We start from the raw sequence: 20,544 nt of genomic DNA, 5'->3' as shown, positions 1-20,544 counted from the left end.
AAGCAGTGGTGAAAAGTTAGCAAGTGCATACTCTCTACAGTTTGTTTTTTCCCAGCACAGACAACACTGGCAAAACCAACGCATTTCAGCAGATCCAAGACAAGCTTTCTGATATCCAAAGTAAACTAAGTGTCCAGTTCGAATCCCTCCTTCACAGCTGCTCCCCTGAAGGCTGGTCTGGAAATGTTCCCTCTTGCTGCACAGAGAGGAGGGAGCTCAGAGGAGGAGGCACAGCAGCATGGAAGTACACTTTGCTCCTGCCTACTGTCATCGAACAACCGCATCATTTCTGTGGTACGATGAAGTAAAGGTTGTGGTTGGAGGATGGGGGCCATCTGGACTAAAGAAATAAACTGGATGATTTATTTAAAAAAAAAGAAATAGGACTAGAGACCAAAAAAAATACTATCTATCTCCTTATTCAAGTTCAGGATGAAATCCTCCTGCAGCAGTTATTTCTGTGTTGTTGGATGTTCCATCCCGAGTTTGTACGCAGTACGGTGGCAAGTGGTCAACCAGACCAGTGCACATAAATAAAACAAAAAGCCACTCAACTGGTGGGGTTCAGATGAGAAAACCACAGAGCTTCTCACAGGGAGGGTGAGAATCAAGAAGCAATAAAAACTTATCTAAGGGATTAGTCACCAGGCAAGCGTAACTGGATAGTTGTCTGAAGTCGTGGCTCCATGGGAATTGGGTATAGCTATACATCAGCACAAACTGTCCGTTTTAACAAATAACAACAATAGTAAAATCAATAGTAAACAATAGTAAAAACACAATAGTTAAAGCCTGTGAATGCTATATTAATATCAGATGTCTGTGCACACAGATTATCAATGTAAATGTACTTTCTGCCCTGTGCTCCTGCTGCTGGGGCAGGGATGGCGAGAACAGCTCAGCCTTTGGGCATGTGGGAGACCGACCCTCGGGGCTCAGACCGACCCTCGGGGCTCACAGCCTGCCCTGGCCCACGTGTGCCACCAGACAGGGGCACGATTGGCCTCAGCCAGGTGCCAGCCTGGGAACGCCTGTCCCAGCCCAGAGCAATGCCCCACAACCCGCTGCTGGGAGTTTAACTGTTTCTTGTATAAAGGTTACCCACCAATTTACGTATGAAATACAAGATTCAGCGCCCAGAAAGGCTTACAGCAGAAATGCATACATTGGCATATTAACATATACATTGCATGCAGTGAGGTATCTCAGCCCTTCCAGGTGAAAACCTTAAACCAGGGTAACAGCTTCCCTGTGGAGACCACCTTCCCAGTTTAGCTCTCCATGACACTCCACTGAGGAAAAGGGTCCCTCTGAGCTCATCTGCGGGGCTTGGTTTAGGAGATGGCCGTGAGATGGCCGCGCTGGACCCAAGGGACAAGGCACCTCCCCATGAACGGCATCGGGCGGGCGAATTCCCTGGCAGCAGCGCTGCAGGAGGGGCTGCCGGCAGTGGAGGAGAGGGCGAGGGTTCATCTCTCCTTGGCTGATGTCCCGTACTCCGGGACTGCGGCAGAAACGTGTCCCCAGCACGTGACTCCAAAATGCCTGAATATTTTTAGCACATGATGGGAGAAGGCTTGTCCCCTCTGCCCCAGGGTCACCGCCTCGCTTTATTTCGCTGCTGCTCACTTAACTTAAAATGCAGGTTGCACCACCAACAAATAATTGCCATTTAAAGCGGCACTAATAATAATTGCCACTAGAGTGGGGTGCAGAAAAAAGCCCAGAAGAGAAGGGGAAAACGTGCCTTGGAGGGACCTTGGGGACCAAAAACCACGCTCGACATTTCTCACTGTGAAACCTGATCCTCTCTGTCCCCCTTAAACAATACAAAAGCAGGACAATCTAGTCGCATGGAATAATTAATTCTTACCAAAAAAGGCATTCAGCAACTTCTGCACCTGAATATTGCTGCCAACAGTCCGGTAGATGCCCTCCGTAGTAATCCCTAAGCAGGAGAAAGCCGAAGAGCATTAGCCAAAGGTCTTCCCCAGCTGGTGGGAAGACCAAAAGCCCCATCTAGTGGAACCCCTCTCCCAGCTGGTTCTGCAGAAATGCTTCTGCCCCAGGAACCATCCAGGATCTGTCCCTCCACACCCCGGGCTGCCCCCCAGCAAGGGGCTGCTGCTGCCTGGGTCTGGGGGCAGAGGGCAGGAGCTCCGCTCGCCCATGGTGGCCGCCAGCACATCCACATACTTTCTGCCGGGATTGTGTCACGGGCAGGCGAGCACAGCCAACGCGAATACACGCTGGAGCTGGCACGCCCTACCTGCCTAAATACGCCATTTCTGGAGAGTGTTGCTTTACCATTCATCTGTTCCAATTGTGACAGAAGGCAAACACGCTTAAGCCGATTATTTGAAAATATTAGCCAACGTGAGGAAAGACAGAACTGCTGTATTTGCCTGGCTCCGAGAGGAGGGTCTCTTTACCTGGCTCCTCCCCACTTCAGCAGGGTTTGGCTGGCCACATCCCCCAGAAACTCTGGAAATGAAACCAGCCACCTTTCCCTGCCACAGCTGGGGGATCCAGCTGTTCTGGAGTGATTTATCTTTGTGTGATAGCCCACGCCACCAATGCATGCGGGTAGAGGCTGGGCATTCCATGAAAGACCAGACCTGCTTCTGCCCTGCTGCTTGTAATAAAATGGGTCCGAATAACGCTGTACCCCCGGTTAACCCCTACCTGTCCTCCCAGTACAGAGAGACTTCCAAAGCTGCTCTCCTTCTGCCTAACTATGAGTTTTCTCAGAGCCAAAGACGAGAAACGGATGAATGAAAACAGCATAAAGGTGGAAATTCAATCCTAACCCAATTTGGTATAACAACATTGCAAACAGCACAGGATTTCTACTCCTCTGACATGCGTTCTTCGGTTAAAAGTCAGTCTCGTTTCATTGACTATGCTGCAGAAAATACAGTACAATTCAAGGCCACGGGGAGCAACGCCAGGACGGCGGCAGCTCCTGATGCCAGGGTGAGACCTTACCTTTCGTTTCCACTGCGTTGATGCACTTCCGTACAAACTTGAAGCCCACCTCGTTCAGCTCCACTGTTTCAAACAAGGGAAGCGGGGTTAGCAGCCCGAGCACCAGCACGCGACTGCCCATGGAAAACTACTGGGAATGCCCCATACCCAGTCCCTGCTCGGCACACAAAGCTGCAGTGCCCCAGCGCACGGCCGGGATCCCACGTGCAGCTGCATCGTGTACATCCCTCCATGAAAACACAGGCATTCTTTAAATCCTGGCAAGGAATTATTAGCTCCATACGTTCTCCATTATTCCTCGAATTTATTTTGAGTTCCAGCACTGCTCCCTCCCCCCTTTCTGCCTCTAATAACAAAAGTGTAAATCAGAGTCCCGCCACATGCGAATTTGTGCCTGATAAGGAGTTGATTAATCATTTCCAGAGCGCTGCAAAATCTGCAGTTGAAGCTCTTCCGCATCATAGGATCGTGTAATTTCTGCTTATCTACTTGACTAGATTAAAAAGCAAAACCAATACAGCTTGATACGCTGAGTAAAGCAGAACACAGGTTTTTGTTCCAGCCAATTAACCACAGACTATCTCTGTGCCTGTTTTGCAGGCATCGTGAAGCAGGTAGAAAGTCAGATTTTGTTTCTATACGCGTATTTCAACTTCTGTCATCACACTACTACTTCTGCTTATTTTTCCTGGATATCTGGAAGGATTGTTCAAGTTATAATGTGAAATACCTTTCTGTTCAGTGCAAACATTTAGCTTGAATTTCTCCTAAATGACCCATGCTGTTGTTGGCTTCGAATTGTTTGGGTTTGGGTTATTTGGGAGGAGTGGGGCTATTTGGTTTGTTGTTTATCTTTTTGATGTAAAATAGCATTTTATTGGAAAAAAACAGCCACAGGACACATCTGGACCAACTCCAGTCACAGGACAGGCCATGCTGGCGAATCCTATGAAATCACTGCATTTTCAGCAAGTTGTTTATAATGATTCTCTCTTCTCTGAGCAACAGCAATGACAAGCTCAGGCGTATCTTAGCTCTAATACAGGAGTTAAGACACTCTTAAGGACAGATCCACTCGGTACTTGATACTGAGTGGGATGATAAGATTTGAAGTCTTTCTAGCTCTAATCTATTAAAAATAAAGTGTATTTACTTTTCTGAAACACTGAGTCACATTCTTTCCAGGCGTGTAATGCAAACACAGTCAAACAACAGGTTTCACGCTTATGCCTCTGATAATGCTACCGCTATGCTCATTAAAGTCAGTTAATTAAGGGCTCATAAAAGGAAGCTCCAAGATACAGAATGCAAGTGTTCCACGGCAGCGGGCTCAGCGATGGTCTGCAGAAGGGGAAAGGGAAAGGGGCAGCAGCCTGTCCCGGGGCTGCAGGGGCGGTGGGTAGGGTACATGGGACAAAGCGGTGGGACGGGAGCTCCAGGGAACTAAATGCCACCTCTTATTTTCCTATTATAACCTTTGCTCTGGGAAACGCCCCCAAAATCCCTCACCGATCTTTTTCCCCCCCTCCGTTATTTTGGGGTTCGGAGGTGCAACTTCAACTCCGCATCCAGCTAGTCCTTGCTAAATAAAAACCGCACGTTGCAATCGGTAACTTTTGCTGTTTGCAAATTTCTTATCTGGCCTCAGTATCAGACACCGGGATGAAAAGGAAAGAAGTTACACTGCCGCCAGGGAGGGAACACACAGCCTGTTCAGCAGAAACGGAGGACGAGTGTATCTGCAAGGAAATACACTGCTCGACCCCCAGACAGCTTCGAGAGCGCAGAGGAACAGCAACAGAAATGACTCACTTTCTTCCTGTTTTGTGATGGGACTGTGGTAGATCTGAAAAAAGGGGAGGGAATGGAAGAGGAAAAAACAAAAACATGATGCAATGCGATTCGATATTTATTTTCAAAAGAAAATGCAACCCCATAAATCATCCAAAGCCAATCCCGAACAGTAAATGTCCCAAAGAAACGTCACTCTATAATTAAGCAAGATACCATTATCTACACAATAAATGTGTTTTTGCTGACTTTCTACGTTTCGTTGGAGCACCTATTTCTAGGAAAGAGGTCTCCCAAAAAACAAAAGGAAACCTTGACCTTTAGGTGCCCTGTGAAAAGGACAGCAGGACAGTCTGGCACATGGCGGTTGTGGGCTTTTTGTTTGTTTGCTTGCTTTTGAAAATTCAAGTGTCAAGACATTCCTTCACCCCATACAAAAATCCATCCTGTATTTTTTTGTTAATAAATAATAAACAGCAGGTGCCATCCTTTATGCATAATAACACGTCACGTAAACCTAGTGAGCCCCAGACATCCCCGAAGTGACTGGCTGCCCAGCATGAGCACAGTGACCCTCCACACTATCCCATGTCCTTTCCAGTTTAAACGAGTAGGAGAAATGTGCTGTGGAGGGTGCCCGTGTCCCATCTCCCTCCTCCCGCGTCCCACCTCCACATCAGCAACCATAGGGAATGTACCAGAGCTTTAAAGGGGGAAAAACAAAACCCTCGTTGCAAGCTGTGCCACCAGCAGAACACCACAAAATCCCATTTCAGCCGTGCAGTGGGTGAACCGATTTATTATTTATGAATTATGGGTAAGCACCAGCAGTGAGGTGGCAGTGCCTGTGTCACTGCTCTTCCCCAGGACCTGCCAGCAGAGGACACTGCTCGGCAGCATATTCACGGCTGTGCAGCAGCTCCCTCAACACTTACCGGCTCCTTCCCGTCCATGGCTTCCATCCACAGCCTTCGATTGGCTTCTGAGAGCGCTTGCAGTGTGATGGTCCCAGACCTGTGCAGAGTTCGCCCAGGGACAGGCAGGAAAATGAAGCAAAAGTTGTTCTTAGTAAACAGCAAAGAGCAACTTCATCGAGGTTTACAGGGTTTATCTGTTTGGAGGCCATTTGAATACTAAGCATCTCACCTTTCATTAGTTTCAATGTCAAAACAAAACCTCTTGTCTATAGAGTCCGTCTTTCTTCTTACACAGGACTTCAGTGTCAGGTCTAAGGTGCCCTAGGAGAGAAAATGAAAGCCAAGGTTAGTGGCAAGAAACACAGGAGAAGATTTAGGGTTCCTGAGCACCCTTAGGCTCCAGCCCAGCAGCACACTGCCCGTAGAATCACAGAATGGTTCGGGTTGGAAGGGACCTTAAAGATCATACAGTCCCACCCCCTGCCCTGGGCAGGGACACCTCCCACCAGCCCAGGTTGCTCCAAGCCCCGTCCAACCTGGCCTTGAACCCCTCCAGGGATGGGGCAGCCACAGCTTCTCTGGGCAACCTGGGCCAGGGGCTCACCACCCTCACAGCAAAGAATTCCTTCCTGATATCCAATCTAAATCTCCCCTCTTTCAGTTTGAAACCGTTACCCCTCATCCTATCATTACACTCCCTGATAAAGAGTCCCTCCCTGTCCTTCCTGTAGGCCCCCTTTAGGCACTGGCAGGGGCTCTAATGTCTCCCCGGAGCCTTTGCTTCCCCAGGCTGAACCCCCCCAACTCTCTCAGCCTGTCAAAGCTGGGAGCACCAGGGTCCCAGCGGGCGCCCTGCCAATCTGATGGCATTGGTACCAGGAGCACAGATGGTCCTTCCTACCATCAACAAAGACAGAGATCAAAGGCTTTGTGAGCCAGGCTTCCTCTCCTCAGCCACAAAATGTTCTAGGCTTCATGGCACTACCCCGCAAACAAGTGCTAAATATCTCAGCAACAAGAAATATGCCTCCGCAGAGCAGGAACGCTGCCATAAACAAACCTCCGGAGGCAGTTGCTTGGTCTTTGAGGCCAGGACCATCCTTCTCTGGTATGTGACACAGTTGGGTCCTAACTTTTATCAGGGCTGATCCATAGCATTCATGATCCAACAGCTTTACACAAAATACCTTGTAGAAAAGGAAATTAACTGTCCAAATCTAGAGTAGGTGCACTCTGAGGAGAAGCCACCATTGCAGGGCTAGTGCTCTGTCCCTTTGCGTTCATGCCTCTGTACTCCACAGCGGGATCATTTTGTAACGTGGTGGTGAGATCTCCAGGACTTTGTAGGACTCTGAAGAGACACTCAGGAGACCTTACAAGCACGCAGACCCTAGGGTTGAGTGCGCAAACCTGGAACGTGTTCATCACCCTGACCGTCACCACCGCTGCAAGACCTCTGGCAGAAGCGGATCAAGCTGATCCAGGACAGCCTGGGGGCAAGGACTGCTTCCTCCAGGATTACCTCTGGCTTACACGCCGTGATGATAATCTCCTGGCTGCGTTTTGTGTGTGTGCTGGTTGTTTGGGGTTTTTAAGAGCGCTCCTTGTAATCACAGCATTTGAAGCTGTGTGGCCAGCTGTGACCTGAAGGTGCAGACTACCAGACTGCAGGAGTTTGGGAAGGGGACTAATTGACATTTTTACAAGCCTCTACCCTGCATTAATTGGCCTTACTAGACATGTTTATGGCATAGATGACAACAGATCTCTCCAGTCAACGTTTTGGACATTACTTTGCCAAGGTCTCTGGCCAAGGGCTTCCAAAAAATACATTTTATTTTATTGCTGCAGCGTGCAGAGGGCTGCCAAAGAACAGACCATGAAGTCACGAACTGGAGAACAGCACGCCTGACTGGGAAGTCCCTGGGGCATGTCGCTCCATGGCAGAGGAGGGTGGGTGGACTCAGCTGGATGCAGTTGCTGTACTCTGAGCCACAGTCTGTCATCCACGCCTGCACCCTACCCCTCCTCTGTCACCCCAAGGAACTGCAGGGAACTCCCAGACACATCACTCACTGGTTCAAAACAAAGCGTTTAGTGAAAGGAGCAGTTTCCCACACCGTTGCCTTATTGCAGTTTAGAACGGCAACTGCTGCCCAATTCTCTCCTAACACCAGTCCCACTCACACGTAACCAGTTCTGAAAACAGAAATCAAAATCACAAACTAGTGACTGTGTGAACATAAAAAGGCAGAGAAGTGCTGCTTTTGGAAGCACTCGTCTAATAACTCAAGTAATTCAAGTACTCGCAATCACTGCCAGAGGCCTACGTGCAAACCAGGCTGCAGATTCACCACTCATTTGCATGGATAAATATAAAAATTAGCCCGTCTAGAAAGGCAGAAATTTCACAATAGACCAAACTTGCAAGTCACCACTGCTCAAATAATGCTCACGTTACACAAACCCACGTCACTGCTGCCAAACCCTGCAGGGCTTTTGGGTCATTTGGGAGAGAGGGAGGTGAAACTTCTCTTCAAATAAAAATCTGCTTCCTTCAGGTTGCACCAAACCCCCCGCCTGCGTGGCCAGGCAGGGAGGGGACACGAAGCCCACCCCCTCTGCACTGTGGCCAGGAGCCCTTCCACAGCCACAGCGTTGGGACCAGCCCATTGTCAGCACGTCTTGAGGACCGGTGCTGCCAGGTGACTGCTCCTGACAGCGGGACTGGCCTCTGCTGCCCTGGATGTGGCATTTGTACGTCAGTTTGCTTAAGGAAAGAGATGACGTGGGTGGATTGAAGGTGAGACGTGATGGCTGGGTCAATGTTTGCAGACGTCCCTCCAAGAAACCAACTCACTCACTTGCTTAGCTCCGGGCTTCTGGTCCATAGGCGTCATCCGCAAGGTTTTTGCCTCTTTTTCGTACTGGCAGTAGTATTTCACCCAGGAGATGCCCAGTGCCCCTGCGGAAACACACGGGAAGCGGGGGTGAGAGATGGCGCCTTAGTTGGATGCAGCCGGCAGGGCATGGCCAGCATTTCTTGCATGTCCGCGTTTCTCTGGGCACGGACACCGCTGGCCCTGCGGAGACACCTCCCTCGCCAGCGTCTCCACTGGCAAGAGCAAGGAGGAGGAGGAAGAGGAGAGGAGGAGAAAGCGCTGGGCGGCAGCCACCTTCACCGCCCTCCCAAAACGCTGCTGGTGAAAGGGCGTTTGTGGGACTCTGGTTGCGAGCCAAGCTGGTTTGGCCAAGTCCAGCCAAGATCTACACTGGCAGGATCCTACGTGTGCTGAATGCTTGTTTCACACAGACACCACTATTTTTTCCTGTTGACGAAAACTTGGCAGTAAAGACAACAGCACCTTTAAAACACTCTAAAGTTCCTACTTATATCACACTAGATTTGTTGTCACTTTTCTTTGTTGTCTTACCCAAACCCCTTTAGATGAAACACTTCAATTGATACTTTTTCTGTAATTTTTTTTTTTTTAAGTTGCAGTGTCAGGAGGAACAACTCTCTTCATACTCAATTTACAGGGGAAACATAAATAGAGGCAGCAAAGAGTCACTGGTATGCAGGAACATGCAACATTTGTTTGTGGTCTAAAATTACTGTCCATGTGTTTTCTTTTAAAAGCAGGATAAACATACATATGAATATATGTATAAATACACTTGTATCTACAATCCAAAAACTAACTGCTCACAAAGTTGTCTGTAGACTGAGAGGCCACAGCTCTGCATAGAGGCTTTTGTCCCCTACGCGTTCATGCTTGCACGGCCTTGGAAAGCTACAGCGAGTATTTGTAAAAGAGTGAATTTGGTTTGATTTGATTCTGCACAGAATCCCAGCGAGTTTCTCTCTCAGCAGCTTAACTCTCATTGCTCTTATCACTTCAGCTGTGCTCAGATGCCCTCAGAGACGCTGCAAGAGGGAAGCTGGGCACGACACCAGATGCGTTCTGATAAAACGCAGCCAAGGTGCAATCTGCCAGAGCTCCAGCCTCTCCAGCGCTACAGCAGAGTAATAAATCTCATCTAATTTGAGCGCAGGGCAATTAGCTCCTTGCTTACACGGCTCATGTAACCCGGAGAAAGCTCTGTGCCACCACTGAGAAAGCTGCCAGCTAAAGCTGCCGGTGATTCCCCGGGCACCCTGGGCACTGGCAGGCGGTGCTGCCCCGTGCAGAACAGCCCACAGCGATGCTGTGGCTAAAGCTGGCCGGGGCTATGAGCCGGGCAACCCAGGCTTACACATTCTTTAACGCATTCAGGTGCATATAAAAGCCATTACATTTCTCCTGGGTGTACAGATAACCCTCAATGGTCGGCTGCCCAGGTAGCTTGCAGGTTAGGGGAGCTTCCTTCATCCTCTTCTTCAGGTCTTCCAGCTCCTCCCGCGTGCTGGAAAAATGATTCCTTGTCTGTTAAGAGAAAACAAAAAGCAGCACGTTTGAACATGAGCAAAGAGCAAGCTTCAGGTATTCCTGGTCAAATTTTAGGTGCTCTGGAAGAAATGAACTGGTCCCCAATGTACAAAATGTGGAAGCCACTCCAAAAATTGTCATGAAAACTCCAGCTGAAAGAACAACTGGACTCTTAGAGATGATTGAAGAGACAAGGTTTAACAAACCACACATGGCAATGGTGTTGTGGTGTCATGACTGGGAGGACACTTTTTCTTTCAATAAAAGAAACTGAGCACATTTTAAGGCTGGGTGGAGCAGAAGGAAGCACCTGAACTTCTCTTTGCACCATTGTTTAGGTAACAGGCGTGTTCTTTACAAAACCAGGGCGTTGATTCCTCAAAAGATCATGCTACACTGCTCTAATTTTTAAAGAGTCACATCAACACAGGGTACAAAATCAAGCCATTTTTATAGAACACCACTTAGACCAATTAATGAGCCAGCAGCAAACTCAGCTTGGCACAGATTTATGGCTGTTGTTCCATGGGAATGAGGGCCAGCCATGAAAGACTGAGGATAAAAGAAACAGGGGACAGATATTTTAGCCCATGAGTATACCTAGCCAGCAGAGGAGCTTACCAAAGCATGTAGTAAGCCGATACCATTAAGATCAAGATTGGAGGCCTTTTCAGAAGACATGTACAATTTTGATCTCATGAAATTGGAAGAAATTCTCAGCTTGTTTATGCACAAAGTTAAACGATACAATTGCAATAGCTCCTTCTGGACAGAGAAAAAACACTATCATAGCACCTGCAGACTCTCTAGTGCAGGACAGGAGAAAATACACGTGAACTGAGAAGGAAATAACTGTGTCTGCACCTCCCACAATGTAAACATGGACAGTCTGTTTTGCATTGGAAAAGCCTTGCCACCGGAGGCGTTTAAATACAAATGAGAATAGAAGTCACATGCAAAAAATACTTCAGCTGGGCAGGAACTCACATTCTGCAGGCTGAGCTGAAGCTGCTGTTTGTAAGGGAGGAAATCCTGCGTGAGCTCAACTGTCAGGTTGTTGTAAGTGAAGAGGCTGTGGAGAAAAGCCAGCACCTGCAAAGGAGCGAAAGGACACAGATTAAACTTCCCTTCTATATTTCTAATCGGAGGAAAGATAGCCAGGAAGTTGGGTTTCAGAAATTACACATACAAATTATTATTTTTTTTCCTTACAATTTCAGAGCAATGCAAATCTTGGTATGACTTATCCACCACAACGTCCCTAAAGCCCAGGTCTACCACCCACGCATCTGTCTTAATAAAACACACCCGAAATGAAAGACCCTGCTGGGAGAACAAGAGTAGATCTGCAGATTGCTGGTCCATGAGACCTACGCGATCCCACGGTCAACAGCATCTGGCGCCAGGGCAAAACCACCCACCCAGGGCAGGGTCCCTGTACACAGCCACGAGCTGGTCCCACTGCAGCCTGTGCCGTGACAGGTAAGCAGACCAGATCACAACTCTCTCCCTCTGACCACAGCTAACATTTACCAAACACACCGTGTCCAAGATAACTTGTAACAAGATCTCTAGCTACCCACAGCGTCCAGCCTGTTCCTCAGGATCGACTTACAGACATGAGAAACAAGTCTGTGGCTTCAGGGTGCTCCAGCAAACACCACTAAAGCTGTTAAGCTGCAGCAATCCAAGTGCGCAACATTAACTCCTGCTCCATCACAAGACTCCCCAGGACCGAATCCAACCTGGTAATTCATTCTTTCCTGCAACTGTTGGCAAATCAGCATATGTGAACATCAAACAACATGGTTTGAAAGAAAAGGAAGCTCCTACCGGTTCAACAATACTGAATTTCTTGCTTTCTTGTACTTCCTGGATCTGGTACACATACTCGAGGGAGGACTCAAAGAAATTGTGTCTCTCTTTGTCAACCTGAAGGTCAGCCTGGAAGAAAGAGGGAGAGGTGAAAGAAATAAATACCTTACATCTAGCTTGACAATATTTGACTAGCATTTGCCTGTCAACCCACAAATAGTTTTGTCCTCACTTATGGAAAAGCCTGCCAAAGGTGTCCCAGCCAGGTTTTGAATACTTTGCACGGAACCAGAAGACTGAAACATTGGCCAGTCTTCTCAGGTCTGGCCTTTTAGAGCTCCCTTTCATTTATGGATCCAGAACCTCACCCTCCTCTGCAAGGCCGAGGCTTTCCCGAAGCGTATTTCTTATTTTAGTGTAAACTCCTTCTCCACCCACAGCCCTGCAATGGTGAAGACAAGGCCGCTGTCACGATCCTCTCGCCTGACTCCTGCTGCGACCTGAAACCAGCAATTCCAGAGCTGCAGCACCAGGTAGAACAACGTGGTATGCCATGGTACCGCAGCTTGCACACATTTTGCCTTGCAAAGATGCTCGTAGGTTGATCTGACAACTGGTTTGACAGATCTGATTTGATCCAACTACTCTGATGTGGGCCGGAACAGCTGAGGTTTTCCATTCTTGTTGCAACATGTCTGGTGGCAGCACCAGCTGGAAGGAGCACCATCCCTCCTCTGCCTCCTGCTCACTGCCACCGTGGACCTGCTGCCACAATTTCCCTTGCAAACCCCAGGAGCTAGGCTGGAAACTAAGCTGACAAAAATAATAACAACCAGTTATTTTTCAGCCAGATCAGTTCCCCAAGCCAGTCTCAAAGGGTGGCCAATCCCCAGCTGTACCAGTATAACTGGTCACTGCCCTACGCTGTAAGGGTGAGAATAAGATATGACAATGCATGAAGCCACTATTGCTGCTTGGCACTTCATGGTGAACTACCACCTCGATATCCCTGGTCTTATCCATGTGAATAGGCTTTAGGTAGATTTAATTGCTTATCAATTTCAACTGGTTACTGAAAGGGATGATCCCCCCCTCCTTTTTTAAGATGTAGAGCAGCTGGTGGTGTTGATTCTGGACCCAGCTGAAGAAAACTCCATACACACCTCCTGTAATTGGGATTCCTTCTTTTTGGAAGATAAATGCAAATGGCGATCCAGCATAGAATAAAACTTCTCACCATCCTTCTCAAACTTTTTCTTTCTTTCCTGTAGATGCAAGAGTAGAAGCAGAATCAGTTACTGGGGTTTTTCAGATAAGAAAATGCAACAATACCAAGATCTTTTCTGCGATTCAGTATTCCCATGGAAAATTTCTGGTCAACCCACCAAAACAGGAGGTCGCTTTCCCTTTGCTCTGCTTTCACAGTCTGTTGCTTCCACTGGATTTAGTTATGTCTCAAGACCAAGCTCTGGCAATACTTGGTGGCACAGGCACTTGAAGTATTTTGTCATGTCAGCATTGTGGCAAAAGCCCCACCGACAAGGTATTGTTCCCCTCTCAATCTCTTCAATGTTGAGTAAACTTGAGACATAGGAATATATCAGAAACGTATTCACCATTTGCTAATGGGCTGTTCACATGATTCAGAAACAGCTGGGCAAATACTTAAATGACAAAACCCATGTCCAGGATAAGAACAGATTTGTTAGGAGTTTGGCCACTTTCTGCTTTGAAGCTTTCATAGCGTGTTTCTGAAAATCATAGAATCGTAGACAGTTTGGGTTGGAAGGGACCTGTAAAGCCCATCTAGTCCAACCCCCCTGCAGGGAGCAGGGACATCTTCAACTAGAGCAGGTTGCTCAGAGCCTCATCCAGCCTGGCCTTGAATGTCTCCAGGGATGGGGCCTCCACCCCCTCTCGGGGCAACCTGTTCCCGTGTTTCATCACCCTCAATGTAAAAACTGTCTTCCTTACAGCTAGTCAAAATCTACCCTCTTTCAGTTTAAAACCGTCACCCTTTGTCCTACTGCAACAGGCCCTGCTAAAAAGTTTGTCCCCATCTTTCTTATAAGCCCCTTTTAAGTACTGGAAGGCTGCAATAAGGTCTCCCCGGAGCCTTCCCTCCTCCAGGCTGAGCAACCCCAACTCTCTCAGCCTGTCCTCACAGGAGAGGTGCTCTAACCCTCTGATCATCTTCATGGCTTCCTCTGGACCCGCTCCAACAGGTCCATGTCCTTCTTATGTTGGGGGCTCCAGAGCTGGATGCAGTACTCCAGGTGGGGTCTCACGAGAGCAGAGTAGAGGGGCAGAAGCACCTTCCTTGACCTGGTGGCCACGCTACTTTTGATGCAGCCTTCAGGGCTGCAGCCCCACTAGATTGTGAGTAAAGACCCTCTTCCCCTTTTGAGAAAAGCGAATCCCGTCTGATGCCATCCCACGGCCTACAGAAGTATCAGAACAAAAGCAGAAGACAACAAAGGCGATAGGTGGGAGGGAAATCATTGTCTCTTTATTAGCAATGGTGGAAAGAGAGACGACAAACCTTGCAGACAAAGCTTACGCAAGTTTTACTACATAGTGCCCAGCCCAAATACAGCCCTGGGGAATGCTGCCTCAAACATAGCTGTTTTACAATACACAATGTCAAGATTTCACCTCTTGGAGGTCCCTTGCAGATGGGCTGGTTCTTATTGACCTATTGTACATCTCAAACACTACCACAGGCATGAAAACATGAAGTGTAGATTGGTTTGTTAAGGAACCACTGCAAAAAAAAGAGTTGTTTGCACTGGCAAACCTGAAAGGGGAAACGTCTAGAAAGAGAGCAAAAGGAGACATTTGAGAATGAAACCCAGCAAGAACACAGGGAGAAGCTGAGCTGAGGACCAGGCTGTTTGCTTATGACTGTGAAACCACAGAAGACTGTGGCAATAAGAAACAACCATGAGTAGAAGCCAGGCTGACAAATACCCACATCAAATGATAACTGAGCCATCAGTGATTGCCGAGAGGCAGTTAAATTGCTAAAATAAGGAAACTCCAGTCTGGCAGTAGCCTCAATGCCAGGTCCAAGTAGCTGAGGACTAATGGATACATACTACAGGGTAGGTATATGATGCCCAAATCCTCTGTCTAGCTTTTGAAAGCTCAAAAAAGTGAAAAGCAGAGTTTGGAAATCCCAGCCTCCTGTGGGATTAATGGTATCTTTCAACAATTATCTCCTAAAAGCCCTGAAATCCTGTTCTCTTGCCCCTGTTCAGAAATTCACGAATAAGCCAACACGAATGGCACCACGAAACAGAGCAGATGGACTTTGCCAGACTGGTGGATATTAGTTATTTTCCTCATGAATTCAGTAGTGACTGCAAAGTTTGAAGCTGTATTTCCTAAATAAAGTCCTTTCTCTTTCTTTAGTCAGTTCTCCCGCCATGAAGTTTTGCTTCCCCATTCCACTTGCACAGACCATTCAGTCTGTCTAACGGGATGTCCTACACAGCGGACGCCTGGGGGCTCCCAGAACTGGTACTTTGGCTCACAGAATCACAGAATGGCAGGGGTTGGAAGGGACCTCTGGAGACCATCCAGTCCAGCCCCCGGCCAGAGCAGGGTCACCCAGAGCAGGTGGCACAGGAACGCCTCCAGGCGGGTTTGGAATGTCTCCAGAGACAGAGACTCCACCACCTCTCTGGGCAGCCTGTGCCAGGGCTCTGCCACCCTCAGGGGAAAGAAGTTCCTTCTCATGTTTAGGTGGAACTTCATATATTCAAGCATGGGCTCAGCATGGCTAGCCCTCGCGCAACCATCTGCTTTCTTCTTGGCCCCTCACTCATAGCGGCTACCTATGTGGCTGTATTCCCTCTGGAAGAGGAAAGGTTATTTTCTGGTGGGCACACGCAGGGAGACACTCGTAGGTTGTTCACGGGAGCACATGAAGCTTGCACAGCTCCCCACGTTACCCATCATGGGTAGCATCTGTCAGAGAAGGGCAAAGGCTCTCACATTCAACAGCTCCTGGCAATAGCCATCTTGGCATTTGCTGGAGGAGCACCTTGCCATCAGCATCCAGGCTCGTGCTGGTGGACACCAGTTCCTTAGAGGCACCTCAGACAAAGGGCAGACAAGCGTTACTGCCAGCTGTCTTCCTAGGAAAAGGATCTCTCACCCTACAAGAGAGTCCTGTTTCTCTAATCCTTGCACATCGCTATTGTGAAAGCACAATTACTATGGAAAAATGCAGTAACGCCTGCAGAGGCACCAACCCAAATATCCCTGCTTATATTTAACGGCCTGGAGTAGGGCAGGTTTAGACCAGCGAACCTTTTTACCCCACTAATTCCACCTACTGCCCTACAGAGACCCTGTAATCACAAGACCCCTGAAGCAAAGTATATCTTCTGGTATCATCCTCTGCAATATCAGGGACACTGTAACTCCGCGTTAGCAAATTCATGCCTCAGAATAAAAAGAGATCCAGCCATCAAATCCAGAGGAGCAGAGAGTCCTCCCAGAGCGAAACCTAATTTAAGCAGCGCTGGAGCTACGGAGCCGATGCCAGGAAGGACTGTCAAAACAAAACACCACCCTCGTGACTAACACCACCCCTGATAAGTAAATCCAAACCCAGAGAAGCAAAAGTGTTTGCGAAGCAGCCATTACCACGTCTGTAAGGTCACGCTTCTGGATTGTCTGTCTGTGCCATTAGATGCCATGTCTAACGCAAGCCAGGAACCAAGGCTTGTTTTCATTTCTGTAACGAGGAGTCACCAAACCCCAAGGCCACAGAAGTGCAGTAAAACTCAGCTGCATCGAGAGCACCGCTGGCTGATGGGTCACAGCTCACACCTCTCCTGCTGCCGGCTTCTTACATCTCAGAGAGGATGGCTACGCCAGCAGCAGGTCCCCAAATGCCCCAGTGATGGCAAGCTAGCTCTGAGCCCAACCAACAAGAGCTCAGCTATCCCCACGGAGGCGGCACGCAGAGGTGGTCTCTGAGATGGTGCCAGCCCCACTGTGTCCCATGGGCGAGGGGTTACCCACAGACGAGCAGCTGAAGGCGCCGGAGGAGAGGGGCTGAAGCACGCTCCAGCCCTCAAGGCGCTGCTCCAGGCGTCCCGTCCTGCCTCTCGACGCTGGCGAGCAGCACGCGTAGGGTGACTCAGCCGTCCCCACCCTGGTGGAGTGGCCGCGAGGGACGGCAGCCACCCTCCAGCCCAGAGCAGGGACCGACTTCTCCCACACTCCGCCATCCAGCCGGGCGGCTGCTTGTCTGCCCCAGGAGCTGCGGGAAAGCGCAGGGGGAGGGCGCAGGGAGCAGCTGCCCACCAGAGCCTGCTGCCACCATGGCTGGGCACGGCAGAGCCCGCGGGCAGGGAAGAGGTGCTGGGCAGGGCAGGGATGCCTCTGGATGTGGCAGCCTGGGAGCGAATGGCTCCCAGCAAGATGAGCATCTCATCCCCAGGAGATGCAACATCGCAGTGGGTGGCTGTGGTGCCTGTGCCGACGGCCACAGGACCACGAGCCCACAGGGAGACCACAAGTTGTGGGTGGCCATGGCACCCGTGCAGACGGCTACGGGACCACGAGCCTGTGGCCACAGGGAGACCACGAGCTGGGACCTGTGCAGCAGCTCTGCCACCAGCTCGCATGGCCAGCGCCCTGCAGGAAGCCACGGCCCGTCCTGCGGCAGCAAAGGGAGGTGAAAAGAGAGAAGAAGCCTGGGGGAGGAATGGAAGAGCTTTTTCTGCAGCAGAAGCTCAGAGGCAGGACAGCACCTCCTTCAGGGAGCATCTCCTCCTTCGCCAGCGCCCATCGGTGGGCAGGGGCATGTGGCCGTGCTGGGGGTGCAGAGCCCCGAGCTCTCCCTGGGGATCAAGAGGATCAGGAAGGATGGCCAAGACAGACACTGGCGTGTGGAGCGCAACTTGCTACTGCAGGACAACCACTGCCATGTGGAAAGGAGCACAGCGTGGAACAGCATTTTTGGCCACTAAAAGGGAACTTGCCAATCATTTCCCACTCTGGCTAATTAACATGTAACTGAAAAGCAGAAGGATGAACTACAAATCCCTCCTGATTGTCAAGCCAAGGCTTCTAACAGCTTGTTGGCTGCTGAACAGAGCAAGCCAAAATAAAAAACCAACACAAAAACCCACCCAGACTGAAGCACAATCTGGAAACATAAGCACAAATTAGTTCCTCGTGAATATTCAGCAAAGGACAGCATCACCTTCCCGTTAAGATTTGCCAAGTCCAAGGAGCCACCCAACTTTCATTTATTTCCTCACCAGGAGAAACCGAGGCCATTTCACCCGAACGCAAGCAGACTGGTGCGCGGCGAAGGAGGATGCTCTTCGAAAGCTTCGCTCTCTAAGCTTCAGCAGGTGCTGCTTTAACCAGAAATGAGCAGGAGTTCTTGGAAAAGGCCAGGCGAGCAGGAGTCCTTGGAAAAGGCCAGGCTGCCCAGTCCACCAGCAGCTTTGGGTAGGTCTGTGTGTGCGGGGTCCTGCCCTACACACCGGCTGCCGCTGCTGGAAGCGGGGCAAAGCCGGAGCCCTCGGCAGCTGCTCAGTTCCAGCTTGAGTGAGAGACGGAGCAGCCGACGACTGAGGGGAGAGAGAGGCAAACGGACTTGCCAAAACTCTCCCTTAACCATCCATTGCTAATTAGGATCCTCTAAAATCCCCATCCTAGAAGAGGCAGACTGACCTACAAGCATGGAGCAGCTCACATGGATACTTCTTAAAGAAAAACAAAAGAAAATGAAACGAAATACACTTTTGCTGCCAGAATCACCTCCAAACACACCTGCAGGGGTTCGGGTGGAGGGGCAGCACCCAGCAGGACCTGCAGCCGGCACTGGGTGCTCCCGGGCTCCCCGCTGCCCGCACATCCCAGTCCCTGCTGCCTCCTCAAAGCTGCAATGTGGCTCTGAGCAGAGCTGGGGAAACACCACAAATTGAAAGCCTGTAAATATTGAACAAATCCACTTCTGCTGCATTTCCCACCCCAGTTTGCCCCTTCTTTGATGGAGGTAACAATAATCCTGCTGAAACCGCAGCACAGCTACCGCGCTCGTGACATGGATGCCCAGTAATGGAAATAAACGGTGATGTGTTCACCATCACTCAATAAAGAAGAAAGCACTGCATAAATTAAAATCTCAAATCAGTTGGGGGCAGTTGCAAGCTGTGGATGGAGAGGAGCTGAAGGCGCGAGATGGGCAGCAGGTTCTGCTTCAGCTTGCAGCCTCATCCGCCAAACGACGGAGGGAAGAAACAGGAATAGGAGAAATACGTTCCTATGGAAAAACAAACCTTCGCACCTGAGTTTAACTAATTTTTATGATGCATCAGCAGTCAATACAAGAAAAGATAATTCCTAAAAAGCAAAATGCTGTTGAGGCATGTAGAAAGAGCATTCTATAAAACCACACTCAATTTAACCCGATCTGTTTCCCTCACCCACTGTGTTCTCTCAAATGCTCCTTAGATCTCGCTCCCACAGACATGAAAACAAGTAGAAGTTAATGTCCTCCCTTTCTTTGAAAATTATTATTAATGAAATATTAATAACAGAATTAACAAAGTGCTTTTAGGAATACATTTTATCTCCTATGTTAGAACTTTTTGAAAAACGCTGCATTTATTCAGCATCCCAGAGTGTAGTTGTCCTGGTTTCAGCTGGGGTAATGTAAATTTTCTTCCTAGTAGCTGCTGTGTTTTGGATTTAGGATGAGAATAATGTTGATAACTTGCTTTAGTTGTTGCTAAGTAATGCTTATGTTCAGTCAAGGACTTTTTCAGCTTTCCATAGAAGCTGAAAGGGGGCACAGACAGGAGAAGCTGGCCAAAGGGATATTCCATACCATAGATGTCATGCTCAGTATATAACTGGGGTTGGCGGGGGGGCAGGGATCTGCGATCGCTGCTCAGGACGGGCTGGGCAATAATCCATCATTGGGTGGTGACCAATCGCATTGCATCACTTATTTTGCATGTTCTTTTACCATTATTATTATTTTCTCTTCCATTACTGTTCTATTAAACTGTCTTTATCTCAACCCATGAGGTTTTTTTCCTTTTTCTCCCTTCCTACCCTACTTGGGGGGGACACGGGGAGTGAATGGCTGCATGGTCCCAGTTACTGGCTGGGGTTAAACCACAACAGTAGTAAATATTCCTCCGGCAGCTTACAATGAGTCCAAACAAGTTTTTCCCCTCTTGACTTTTTGCATTTTGTTTTGTGTTTTTGTTTTGTTTTTAATAAAAAAAGCTGCCTCCTTCCAAGAGGAACTGGTATGAAACTTTTTCTATTCAAATCCTCCTAAATTTAATGACTGCAGCAAGGCTCTTAAGGAAAGTAACCCACCTGCAGAAACGAGCTCGCCCGCAGTGTGTGAGCCGAAAGCCAAGGGCTTTGCTGGGAGGGAGTGAGGGACAGGCACCCTCCGTGCGAGGCACCCCTGAGCCCAGCCCCAGCCCCGCCGTGCCAAGGGGGTCTGTCCTGTGAGAGGGCGAGGGGGGACTTTCCTCGGGCTGCTGCAGACCTGCATCTGCCGCAGCACATGCATCACTCTGCCGCACAGCTCTGCAGATCGAGAGGAA

The 20,544-nt window shown here is 49.1% G+C and overlaps 1 protein-coding gene across 2 annotated transcripts in view; it reads right to left on the bottom strand.

Annotated features, from left to right (window-relative positions):
* Positions 1–20,544, bottom strand: part of OPHN1 (oligophrenin 1) — a 68,064-nt gene that overhangs the window by 17,577 nt on the left and 29,943 nt on the right. For both annotated transcript variants that reach the window (XM_063347503.1, XM_063347502.1), the window contains exons 5-14: positions 13,105–13,206; positions 11,960–12,070; positions 11,114–11,218; positions 9,994–10,123; positions 8,561–8,661; positions 5,926–6,017; positions 5,715–5,793; positions 4,801–4,834; positions 2,989–3,051; positions 1,874–1,948 (exon numbers count right to left, since the gene is read on the bottom strand). In XM_063347503.1, the coding sequence (XP_063203573.1) occupies positions 1,874–1,948; positions 2,989–3,051; positions 4,801–4,834; positions 5,715–5,793; positions 5,926–6,017; positions 8,561–8,661; positions 9,994–10,123; positions 11,114–11,218; positions 11,960–12,070; positions 13,105–13,206 (892 nt within the window). The remainder of the gene's footprint in view (positions 1–1,873; positions 1,949–2,988; positions 3,052–4,800; positions 4,835–5,714; positions 5,794–5,925; positions 6,018–8,560; positions 8,662–9,993; positions 10,124–11,113; positions 11,219–11,959; positions 12,071–13,104; positions 13,207–20,544) is intronic.

The sequence above is a fragment of the Chroicocephalus ridibundus genome, chromosome 9 (genome assembly GCF_963924245.1).
Source record: "Chroicocephalus ridibundus chromosome 9, bChrRid1.1, whole genome shotgun sequence".
Classification (NCBI taxonomy): Eukaryota; Metazoa; Chordata; class Aves; order Charadriiformes; family Laridae; genus Chroicocephalus; species Chroicocephalus ridibundus.
Note: the sequence above shows the minus strand (reverse complement) of the source record. Positions and strands in the feature narration are given on the sequence as shown.